The following is a 12,104-nucleotide window of genomic DNA, read 5'->3' as shown; positions in this document are numbered from 1 at the left end:
ATCCCTATGAATGGTTGGTTCATTGAATTATATCGGTAGAAGCAGAGTTGAAAATAAGAAAGAAAAACTAGACACATAGAAAAAGAAAGGGAATATTTGATTTTAAAATATTACATATTGTATTTGTCAAGGTATTTGTGAAATCTCTTTCGTGTATCCATGAATATTGGTGAATATCACCTAACTGCGTAAGTCTTTGGTTTCCCTTTTTTTTTAATTTGCTTCTTTACGTATTTTAGTTAGTTCTTGTACATACCATTGCTCTTGCACACATATTTTCTTCAACAACTCCTAGGTTTTGAAGTTCCAACAGTAAAGTAGGGGCAATCATGCATCCAAGGATTAAGTAGGCTATGCCAATGAAGGTTAATGAGAACTTGGAGAACTCATTTGGTTGATGATCTAGAGGAGTTGGAGGTAATTGAGTTCTCACTGATGCCAAGGCAATTGATCAACAAGGCAACATTGGTGCTCTACTCTGTGGTGGTCAATGGATTCCAGAGGTGGTCAAAGTTATGACCAACAAGGCTGTTAAAATGAGGTCAATAAGAAGGCAATTGATCAACAAGGCAACATTGGTGCTCTAGTCTGTGGTGTTCAATGGTTTCCAGAGGTGGTCAAAGTTATGGCCAACAAGGCTGTTAAAATGAGGTCAATAAGCTTCAAGAGTGGTGAATCATCAATGGAAGTACGTCGAGTAAATGAAAGAATTTATGTAATGAACACTTGCAATGAGACAACATAGCAAGTAGTAGTTTGGCAAGGTTCCTGCAATATCACCAACATCCAAAAACTTGTATGGTGACGAAGGATATATAGGCTTCAATGGATAAAATAGCAGGTGAATCTTGACAATGGCGTTTGTCTTAATCAATACAACCGAGGGTATTCATTAGTGAAAAAAAGTTCATATTCCTTTGATTGCTTTCAAATTAGGTACAGACAGTAAGCAAGAGCATTGCTTGATTGCCAACACCTCTAAATAAATTAAAAAATCCAAACTTATAATGTTTCCTTTTAAAAGGTCTGCTTAGCAATGCTGCATCTTCAGTTCTTGATGAAAGACATCATGAATATTCCAAAAAATAAAAAAAATAACACTTATTAGTATGATTATCAGTAAATGGTTATTTTCTATAAAGAGAAATAATTTATACTTTTGAGATTAAAACCACAACTTTTCAAATATGATGTGGCACTATAAGGATGGGAACAACTTTATGAATAATACAAAAAAAGGGAGAATGTCAAAGGGTTGAAACATAAGTTTTAATAAGTTTCATAAAATAATTAATATGATTTCTAAGTAAGATGACAGAAAGCAGGAAAATGACAATTAAGTTATAAGGACAAACAAAATTAAATATATATTCAAACCATGTTTTTCCATGCAGGAGATTCAATGAAATTTGGCGACATCATGGAATATAGCATTATACTAAATTAACAATTAGTTCCCATATGCAATAAATAGAAGCATCTAATTTTATTCACCATAAAAGGAAGAGCAATTCACACACACACAAACTTTACATTTAGAATTACTGAAAAAAAAAGGAGAAAAAAAAAACAATGAGAGATGGTCGTTACAAAAGGAAGAAAAATAATACAGGGCATTTATATACACAATTATTATGTATTCATATGTCTAACACAAACTTTAATATTTACATTCATTGAACTAAAATCTTTAACATCAATCCCACTCCCACTAACTTCTTAAAATTCAAATGCACCTTCTTCTTCATAGGTTTAAAGCACCGAAGTGTTATAAATGCAATAAACTTTATGTGTTAGGTATGTAAATCCATAAGAATTGTGCCGTGCATATTTAAATTTCCTAAATAAAAAGTAAAGGCAGATACCTTTTCATCAAACTCAGCTTGAGCCTTTTCTTCAGCTAAGAGAATCAATTCCTCTTCTGCTTTTTTCACTTTATGTAATATACCTGATGCCCGTAGCTTCTCCTCTCGAAGAGCATGCCACCTCATTTGTACGTTAGATAAATCATCACTCAAGAATCTCTGCTCTTCTCTCAGGCTTTCTACTTCAGAACTCAAGGCATCCCTGGTCACATTAAGTTTTACTCAAAACTGAAATGATGGAAAAATGGTACATATGCCTCATTATGCAAAAAAGACATCATTGTAATTTTGTTTGATATCATTCTTTTAAACAGCAAAAGAGAAACTGCCATTTTTAGAAATCGGAAAACCTGTCATAGATAATTCTACAAAAACATGTAACAAAAGTTAGCAGTAAAAAAAAGACAGGTTAAAGCCTCCATCATTATACATTTATATTTACCATAGCATGATGAAAAGCAAGAAAAAGTTGCAAAAAAATTTTGATGCCTTTCTATCATTGTATGCAGGTTTGCAAAAAAATTTTGATGCCTTTCTATCATTGTATACAGGTGTGTGCGGATGGGATAACACATATTCCTCAAAATAATGAGACTAGACTTTGATATAATTCGTAGATGATCAGATCTTAGAGATGAATAGCTTTGTCCATTAAGGGCTTGTTTGGGATCTTTTTTTCAATTTTTTATTATTTTTTTATTGTTGCTTTTATTTTAAAACAATTTTTTTTAATATTTTTTTTTGCATGTTTTACATTTTGCTAAAAATAAATAAATTAGCTCGTTTTTAAAAAATACTTAACATTTAAAATTTGGTTGGAGTGTTTTTAAAAACAAAAAATGTTACACATACCAAACATCTATTATTTAACGTAAAAATATAAAGAAAATAAAATAACAAATAAATTAATAATAATAAATCAAAAGTAATCCCAAACTGCCCCTAAATATTTTTTTATGCTCAAATCCAAAATTAAACTTTCATTGCATTCATGTGTAGCTGAGCAAGATGGAAGCCTAAATTAACATGCAGTTCTTTAAAATCATAAAACTAGACTTCAATATTATTCTTAATTGATCATGTCTTAGAGCTGAACGTATTACTAACTAAACCTTATGTGCCTCTCTTCCATTAGATAATCTTCAAGGGTGTCATAACAAGTGTTCTCCAATAAAAAAGAACAGATTCATAACGATCTAAGTTTGGGTTCAAAATAATTTGTTAATAATAGATTTTGCACCTCAAACAACACTCAAGAATGATTGAGAATTGAGCACAAATAATTTTAATTTCAAATGGAGGACGATGATGTATTATGTGGAAATAACGAAGTCTTGGTGCTAGATTTTAGAGCCAATTATTTTCTTTTGAAACATATTTTTGAGTTGACAACATAAGACCTTCTGAAACATATTTTTTTCAAATCACTTGACTTCCAGTTACTGACAACACAGAGTTAAATGCCTTGAAAAAGAAAATCAAAGCATTAACAAAAGTCTGAATGCAACAGGGACGTAAATCTACACACTAACCACACTAAAGAAAAGTACACTCTCCATCCATCAAGTAAACAATTACTTTTATCATATAAAATCAATGTAATATTCATTTTGCAATTCTTGCTAACATCAGATAACTTGTGACAGAAAACCAAAAAAAATCAGAGGGGGAATCACCTTTTGCTCTGCAAGGAATTTAACTGTGATTGAATTTCCTCCAGAGATTTCACTCCTTGCCCTCGCGCATCAAGTTTATACTCCAAATCCTCAATTTGAGGTTTTAAATTCTGAATTTCAATGAAGTATCTTTCAAACAATTCAGCAGGTTGCACCAAAATCTCCACTCCATCCTTGTCAGACTTGACATGAGCTGTAACACCAAGGAGCTGCAAGTACGATGTAAAGTAGCAAGGACAAAAATTGTTGGACAAGAGTGGTAACATAAATAAGGAATCAATAGACATGATGCGGAAGAATCAAAAGGATAATGAATTATATGCCACTACATAAAATAAAGAGAGAGAATAGCCAAGTATTAGGATTTGCGTGGCTTGCCTTTAACCAAACATATATCCACAAGAGAAACAGAGGATAAAATCCACTAAAAACAGAGAAGTCATAAATAATGCATCCAAATGAAGAGCACTCACCACATTTTTTCACCACTCCGTTTTTCCTTTCTCACATTCTGCCTTTCTTTATGTTTACTTTCAAATCATTTTCTAATAATGTTTTGAATTATTAAATAAAATTTAACCTTACTACTTATTAAAATTTAACTTAAAATAACAATTTTTGGATTTAAAAATAAACCCTAACCTTTAATTTTCCCTACTTGGGTTCAACCAGTTCCTTTCTTGCATCTCCCACGTGATTCTGGCATATTCACACCACTTGTCTCCTGAAAGAAACTAGCATGTTGCTCACCCTATGCGTTGTCTCCACTTGTTCCGTCTCTGTCACTCGTACATGAACTCACCGGCAAACAACCCACAAGTCCTTTTCCTCATGCGACATTGTCCATTTCCTAACACTTGATTATGCCTCGTACGCTCCACTCAACAAACACACCGTCATCAATGATAAATTTGCACGAGACCGTATCTCTTGCACTCAATTTCAATTTCACAGTCGATTTCTTTTCCCGCTCATCTCTGAATAATACACATACATGTTCTCCCACTCATCTCTATTTCTCTTCGCTCAATTCACTCCAATAAATAGTTTCAATATATCCTATCCATTGCTAATAATGTAAATGGCATTGGTTTCATTGAAACGATGCACCAATTAATTTTTTTCATTTTCTTTTATTTTTTTAGTTATTATTATTTTTCGGTTGTTGCAGTCTCATAATTTTTTTTTCTCAAAATTTAAAAGTTACTATAAATGCATAGCTTAATCGGATAGATGTGAACATTTTTTCTTGTATTTCAGATACTCTCTCAAGTGATATCATTCTCTTGTCCATGCTTCCATAAAATTCTTACAAACAAAATTTTTCTATAGCAGAATCCCTCAGCATCACAATCCAGTATCCCCTCGAGTTCTTCTATATAAGTAAATCAGATTGTATATCAATAGAATCTGCAATCACTCAATTTGATTAATCAACAATATACTTTCCAAGTATAGAAATATGAAAAATATCATGTACTCCCTATATGTGTCCTGGTAGAGCGAATCAGTAACTCACATTCCCAATTTTTTCAACAGTTTTAAATCATCTTATATGTTGGAGCGTTAATTTTCTTGTCCATCCAAAACATTGCATTCCTTTCATTGGATTGACTTTGAGTAAAAAATAAAAAATAAAAATAAAAAAAATCTCGCCAACATCAAATTTAAATGGCCGTGTTTAGCATCATAATATATTTGTTATCTATCTTGAATAACTTTTAATTTATCTCTAACCAATATGACTTTCTAAGCAGCAGCATCTACAAACTCTGCACCAACCATTTAATGATGTCCTGCATTTACTTCCATAAAGAGTTTCATTTTGAATCATTCCAATGCTTCTCTGATAATTGTGGTTGTATACAAATTCTATAAATAATATATGCGACCTCAAGTTCCACTAAAATCAAGAATATATAAAAATATTTAATCCTTTAAATATTGAATTATCCTTTCTGATTAAACAGCTGAATGTGAAATGCAATACTGAAAGCAAATTTTGTGCCCAAAATTTCCTGATTTTTTCTCCATAACCTAGATATTGATATGTTAAGCCTATCTAAAACTATGTATGTTAGCATCCTGTGCAATCGTACAATCTCATCCACATACAACTTTACTAATTTCTCAACATGATATATATGCCTAATCAGCATGAAATACACAGACTTAGTCAATCTGTCTATGATGACCAATAGAGCTTCATGTTCTTGTTATAATCTAGGCAAACCAAGATGATATGTTTGTCTGATTAAAAAGATTTGCAGTATGCTTCACTCTTCTTTGAGAGAAAATTCAACGTGAAGATGCTCGAAAAAATATGCTAAATGAAGCAAAAGATAATTGAAGCTACAGAAGAAGGCGATCCTCTGCATTTTGATAACTCCACCTATTTGGTTTTTCAAAAATGAAGACAATCATGTTCTGTGGAAAACAATAAAGGTGAAATAAGAGAAGTGATAAACATTACATCATCATAAGCTTGGGACTTCTGACTGAGATCTTCCATCAACTCTTGCAAATTCTTTTCCCCTAAAGGGATGTTTTCTTTTGCAAGTTTTACGTATTCTTCATAAATCATACGGAGCTTGTCCAATTGCTGGAAATGCGAGTCAGCATTTGAAGACTCAACTCCCAATACCTTCATATGCTCAGCAGAGCTAGCACTTTTAACTCTTTGCTGATATGAAAAATAAAGAGAAAAAAAAAATGAGTTTCAGCAATGGCACGAACCTAAATAAAGGTGATAAATCAACCTATCAAAACAAGTATGCACCCTGCTTTATGGCAACCGCTAACCTTACTAACAAAATCATCCTCCTCCTTTGGAGTGAAAGGTCGCTCACAGCATGGACAAATATGATGGGCACGAGCAACTCTTTCAAAAGGATCAAACATTTGTCTCATCCCATCAGCAATGTTGTATTTACTGAATCAAGAGTCAGAAAGGCAAGGTGCATGAGCCGGCTTAGATTAAATCTATAATTGAAATATAAAAATAATCCCTCATCTAAGAAAATCTGAAATTTAATGTAGAAATATGTATGAGAACCTTTTCTGCACATCTCTTTTCTCCATTGCTTCAAGTAAAACTTTCGGAAAGGAATCAATAATATCAGACTCCTGAATCATGGAGTGGAGTTTGGACTCGAGAAATCTTCCCTTAGCTACAAAAGTTGATTATATATCAGAAATTTCTTTCATCATGCAGATTTTGCAAAACTAGTTAAGGACTATCAAGGTTTCACCTAAAATAAAAAAAAGCGAAATATAACCAAAAAAAAATTATTAAAAAAAAACTATCAAACAGCTAGAAGGATGGAGTACCAATTGACCTTTAATAATGGAAAAACTCTGGTTTGTCCCATTTGTTATTCTAAATAGAAGAAGAAAAAATTAACATTGCCTCATGGTAAGCATAAATGCTAAAGAATTAAAGATCTTTCCGAACTATAGTAACGCAGCTCAAAACTTCAAATAGGCGATAGTAGTCCACAAAAGCCCAACTAGCCATAGGACACAAGTAATTAAAGGAGTCGAGCCATAATGCCCATTTGCATTTATGGACAAAATTATATTGATTTTTTAAAGTTATTAGCTTTCATTTTCTCTTGGACAAGAAAAAAATCAAATTTAAATTTTGTTGTCCTCGGATAGGATTAGAGTTGTATTTAAACTTTTGGCCTTATTCTTGTAACCCTGATTCTATAAAGAAGAATCCATAACGTAGATTTGGATTGATTGATGATAGAATAACTAAAATTATTAGCCAAGTAAGTGCTTTCAAGATCCAAGTACCGTTATCGATTATATTACATCACTGATATTCAAGTAGATCTATTTGATATCTATTTTCAAAGGTTTTAAAACAAAAAATAAGAAAAACCACTCTTATTTTTAGAAGTAATTATAAAAATTAGCACAAGACATTTCAACATCAAAACCAAGGAAGAGAATTTCACAACAAAAATGTTCTTGGTATCATCAATAATAGAAGATTATAGGTTAAATTAAGTTCTGAAATAACTACTGGATTAAAATAATCAGCATAGCACTTACAATTTGTGCAAAATACATGTTTTTAAAATTATAAAAATTTATGACACATGCAAAATTCAAATAAAAAACATAAAGAAATGGCTCCATAAAAAATTTACCATCCATCTCTTTTCGAAGTTTCAATAGATGACTCCTTGCATCTTGTATTTTCATCTGGACCACTTTCACATCTTTCTCTGCTTCAAGAGTTTTGGAGTTCAGTTCATCATACTCTTTCTTTACAGAGCTGAACTAGAAAATAGATGCTCGTCTTGTGAGAAAAAAAAATCCATTTGTTCTTCAGCCAAATATGACAATAACAAAACAAAAAAGATTGCCAAAACTAGATTAAATATATACAGCAAAATCTGTTGCTAAACATACTGTCCTTTCGTATATTCATCCAATAAGTTAAGCTAAACCTCAAAAAATGTTCATCTTTTGTAAATTAATCCAAGTACAAAAACATAATTCCTGGCTTGGCTTAAATGCGGATACATTAAATACCATCTTTTATTCAAATGTTTACAAAGGATGGCGCAAATATGGCAGGCTACACAAGAACTTCATCTTTTATGAAATCTAAAAAGATTTATATAAATAAAACACTTAACAAAAGCAAGTACACGACAGCAAGGAATAAGTTAATTATGTTTCTGTTGTAAAATATGTAGATTTTCAAAATAATGAAAATACAAAAAATCAAAGATGGTCAATTTAGTTAAGCAATCAAGTATGTTATTAAATGATTTTGTAATAAATCATGATATTTTAAAAACTTTATCAGGTAATCCTGCAATCAAACCACTACCACCATCCGCCAGCCTACATCAGATGCTCCCTATATTTCTACCTTCATTATTGCCTCCTGCCAACTCCACCTTCCATAAAGCCAGCCAGCTGTTCCTCCACTGGTTCCTACAAGCCACTCTGCCTTCCATACGAGCCTCAGCTACTATCTCGCCTTCATACTTTCAACTACTCATTCCATACAAAGTTGCATCTGCTACTCATATCTCCTACCAGCTACACCTTCCATGCAAGACCACCAGCTCCTCCACTTCTCATATAAGATATTTTTCATATGTAGTCCTCTAACTTATAAAGAATGCGATTATTTGCTACATTCTTTAATAAAATTTATGATAATATCATTCTTATTTTTTCTCTTTACTGGGTTGATTATGGTCTGATTTTATTCCTTATTTTCTTCCTATTCAAAATTCATAATATAGGCCATAGATATTATATATCTTCTCTGTAGTGGGTAAAGAAAAATATGATGTATTCTTCCTTTTGCAATACAGCATCAAAACAAGCCCACTCTAACTTGCATCATTCTCTAATTTTACCCATCATTTACTCTCATAAATAGGACCCTGACTCATCCTTCCTCTACGAATTTTTTTGGTTGAAACCATGATGATGGTTGAACATAACATGACCTTGGAAAGATCTCTCTTCGGTGCTACATCATGCCATGAATTCAAAATTGATGCAACACTAGTACCAAGAAGTCTTATTCAAGTAACCAACTATCCAATTCAAATCGAATATTACGTACCAGAAATCATCAACCGTGTGATAGCTCAAACAGATATGATCTTAAATATCTTCAACATCCAAAATGGAAATTCACAATCCTAAATTGTGGACTTTGGAGACACATTATTATAATGGATGCCTCTTAATTTCAAGCTCTTCAAACATGTTTAAAAAACAACAGTCAAAATTATAGGCAATATCACAAGTAAACATCAGTGGAAATGTTACTAGCTCTTTGGTTCTTGACCAAGTTCTCTTAGTTTCTAAGCATTCTTGAATAGTATGACTCTCCCCTTAAACTTAGAAGCTTAAGGAAAAAGTGAGATCCCATTTCATGTTGATAGTTTAATAAACACCTAAAAGGACAACTCTCCCCTTAAAATATCCCACTATTCTCCATCTCTAGCTTACTCACATACGTAAGACTCTCCCCCTCGCTCACTTTTCGTCAATAATCGAATCTGCCCCTGAACGCATCCCAGCACTATTTGTCTCTCTCTCTCTCTCTCGAACCAGCCAGTTCCGATATTCTAAGGCGTTACAATACATATGTAACTCTTCTACTGAACAATAAGTAAAGTTCGTGATTATAGAACTATGCTATTGATTCAAGTTTCATAAAATCAAATGTAGATTCATATTGTGACTGTATATAAACTTTTTTCATCTAATGAATCATTAGAAATAATTATTAACAATAAACAAATTGGATTGAATTTAAACATGCATGATTCTTGTATTAATATATATTTGGTAGGCGTTGTATGAGATTTGAAAAATATTTTTGAATATACTAATTATAAATGTTGTAATTCCAATTTTAGGTATTGATTCCTTCTGGGACATAAGGTCCCGTGTTGTTCGTGAGTTAGGCCCAAATCCTACTAGCATTGAGCATAAGAGCGAGAATGAGAGAGAGACTTGTCGCCACTCATCCCCACTCCCCCTCCCCTTGCTTTTACAGTTGGCCCTTATTTATAAATCATAGGGTGTCATTTTTTTATTGTATATATATATATATATATATATATATATATATAAAGATACAGCTATATGTCATTTTCAGCAACCTTATGCCATGCCTGATAATTTTATGCAATATTCTACCGCTTTATGTCATGCACAACAACTTCATGTCATGTCTTACAGTTTGATTAGTTTAACTACTTTTTCTGTTGGGCAGTTCAACCAGTTCTGTTGTTATGTAGTTGAACCAATTCTTCTGCTGAGCAGTTGAACCAGTTCTCCTGCTGGACAATTTAGCTAATTCTCTGTTGGGTTGTGCAGTTCAAACAGTTCTTTTGTGGACAGTTCAATCAGCTCTTCTATTGGGTAGCGCAGTTCAACCAGTTCTTATGCTAGACAGTTCAATCAATTCTCCTGTTGGGCAGTTCAGCCAATTTTTCTATTGGGATACGCAGTTCAACCAGTTCTCCTACTATGCAGTTCAACCAGTTTTCTGTTGGGTTATTCAACCAATTCTTCTGTTGGGTTGCATAGTTCAACAAATTCTCCTGTTGGGCTATGTTGTTCAACCAGTTCTCATGCTTGGCAGTTCAACCAATTCTTTTATTGAGCTGTGCAGTTCAACTTGTTCTCCTGTTGGGCAATTCAGCAATTGGGCAGCTCAAAAGGCTTTTTAGGTGTATACATTTACTTCCCGATTTTCTTCTCTTGGATAAAAGAATAATAGAATGCAAAACATGAAGCTATACATTGTTTATCTTTATAAGACAAGCATAGAATTCATTTCAGTATTGTTAAAAATAAATTGTCTTCTTTTTTATACAAGATATATTGTATCGTCATAATATAACCCGATTACACACAAAAAAAAAAATTTAATTTCGTTAAAATTGGACTATCCTTCTCCTAGGAGCATTTTGGCTACACCTAAAAGTCCACCTTCAAACACTTCATTGTTGACTTGGTGGCCTTATAGAGAGAGTTCCTCAAGTATTGTTAGAAATAAATTGTCTTCTTTTTTATACAAGATATATTGTATCGTCATAATATAACCCGATTACACAAAAAAAAAAAAATAATAATTTCGTTAAACTTGGACTATCCTTCTTCTAGGAGCATTTTGGCTACACCTAAAAGCAGTCACCGTAATTTTTCAACTTTTACCTCCCTAGGTTAACAGACTTCATCTTTTATTCAATAGAGTTATATTTCGAAAAGAGTTTTTCCAAAGTCGTCCCTTGCATTCGGCTATTGAGCCGAGTAGGGTTTAAAAGTTTAGAAGGATTTTTTTTTTAATTATTTTATTATTAGGAAGGTAGACTTTTTCATCGTGACTTATCAAATATCCCTTATCCAAGATGTTTTCAGCACGATTGGACTACACTTCGAGGAGACTTTCGCTCTACTATGAGAGTCTTACATCCTTGTGGGCTTTTAGCTACTACTATAAGGTTGCTCGGGGGTCTTCAGCCTACTCCCCTTTTGTATCATCTAATCCTTGTGATTATGATGAACTATTTGGATGTTTTTTTCACTTCATTATTTTTTTTAATGAAGCTTGCTTATAAGAGACAAGTTACTTGTTTTGAAAAAATGATGATACTAATGAAAATTTTTTTAGAGTAGAGTTTAAAGGATGTACAAATGAAAGATTTAATAATAAATATCTTATCTCATATGGTGAAGAATCTTCTAGTGCGATTTTGTTGTCCCTCTGGAGAGTCTATGCATAACTTCAAATTCAATGCACACACTCATGCTCACCGCACCTTTCAGGATATTGAATTCACTTAAGACGTAGGGTCTCATGTTATTCATAAGCTATGCCCAAATCCTACTAGCATTGAGCATAAAAGAGAAAATGAGGAAAAAACCAGTCAACACTCATCCCCCTCGCCCTCCCTTTGCTTTTACAATTGACCCTATTTACAAGTCACATGGTATCAATTTTTCATGGTATAAATAAATAAAAATAATATATATATATATATATATATATATATATATAGGC

General features: G+C 32.5%; 1 protein-coding gene across 1 annotated transcript in view; it reads right to left on the bottom strand.

Moving 5' to 3' along the window:
• The window catches only part of LOC110018809 (DNA repair protein RAD50), a 63,988-nt gene that overhangs the window by 27,645 nt on the left and 24,239 nt on the right, over positions 1-12,104 (bottom strand). The window contains exons 9-14 of the mRNA XM_020716246.1: positions 7,702-7,829; positions 6,597-6,711; positions 6,344-6,473; positions 6,015-6,224; positions 3,542-3,750; positions 1,866-2,067 (exon numbers count right to left, since the gene is read on the bottom strand). Coding sequence (XP_020571905.1) covers positions 1,866-2,067; positions 3,542-3,750; positions 6,015-6,224; positions 6,344-6,473; positions 6,597-6,711; positions 7,702-7,829 — 994 coding nt within the window. The remainder of the gene's footprint in view (positions 1-1,865; positions 2,068-3,541; positions 3,751-6,014; positions 6,225-6,343; positions 6,474-6,596; positions 6,712-7,701; positions 7,830-12,104) is intronic.

The sequence above is a fragment of the Phalaenopsis equestris genome, unplaced genomic scaffold (genome assembly GCF_001263595.1).
Source record: "Phalaenopsis equestris unplaced genomic scaffold, ASM126359v1 Scaffold000036, whole genome shotgun sequence".
Classification (NCBI taxonomy): domain Eukaryota; kingdom Viridiplantae; phylum Streptophyta; class Magnoliopsida; order Asparagales; family Orchidaceae; genus Phalaenopsis; species Phalaenopsis equestris.
The sequence above is the reverse complement of the archived record's forward strand: the minus strand, read 5'-3'. Positions and strand labels throughout refer to the sequence as shown.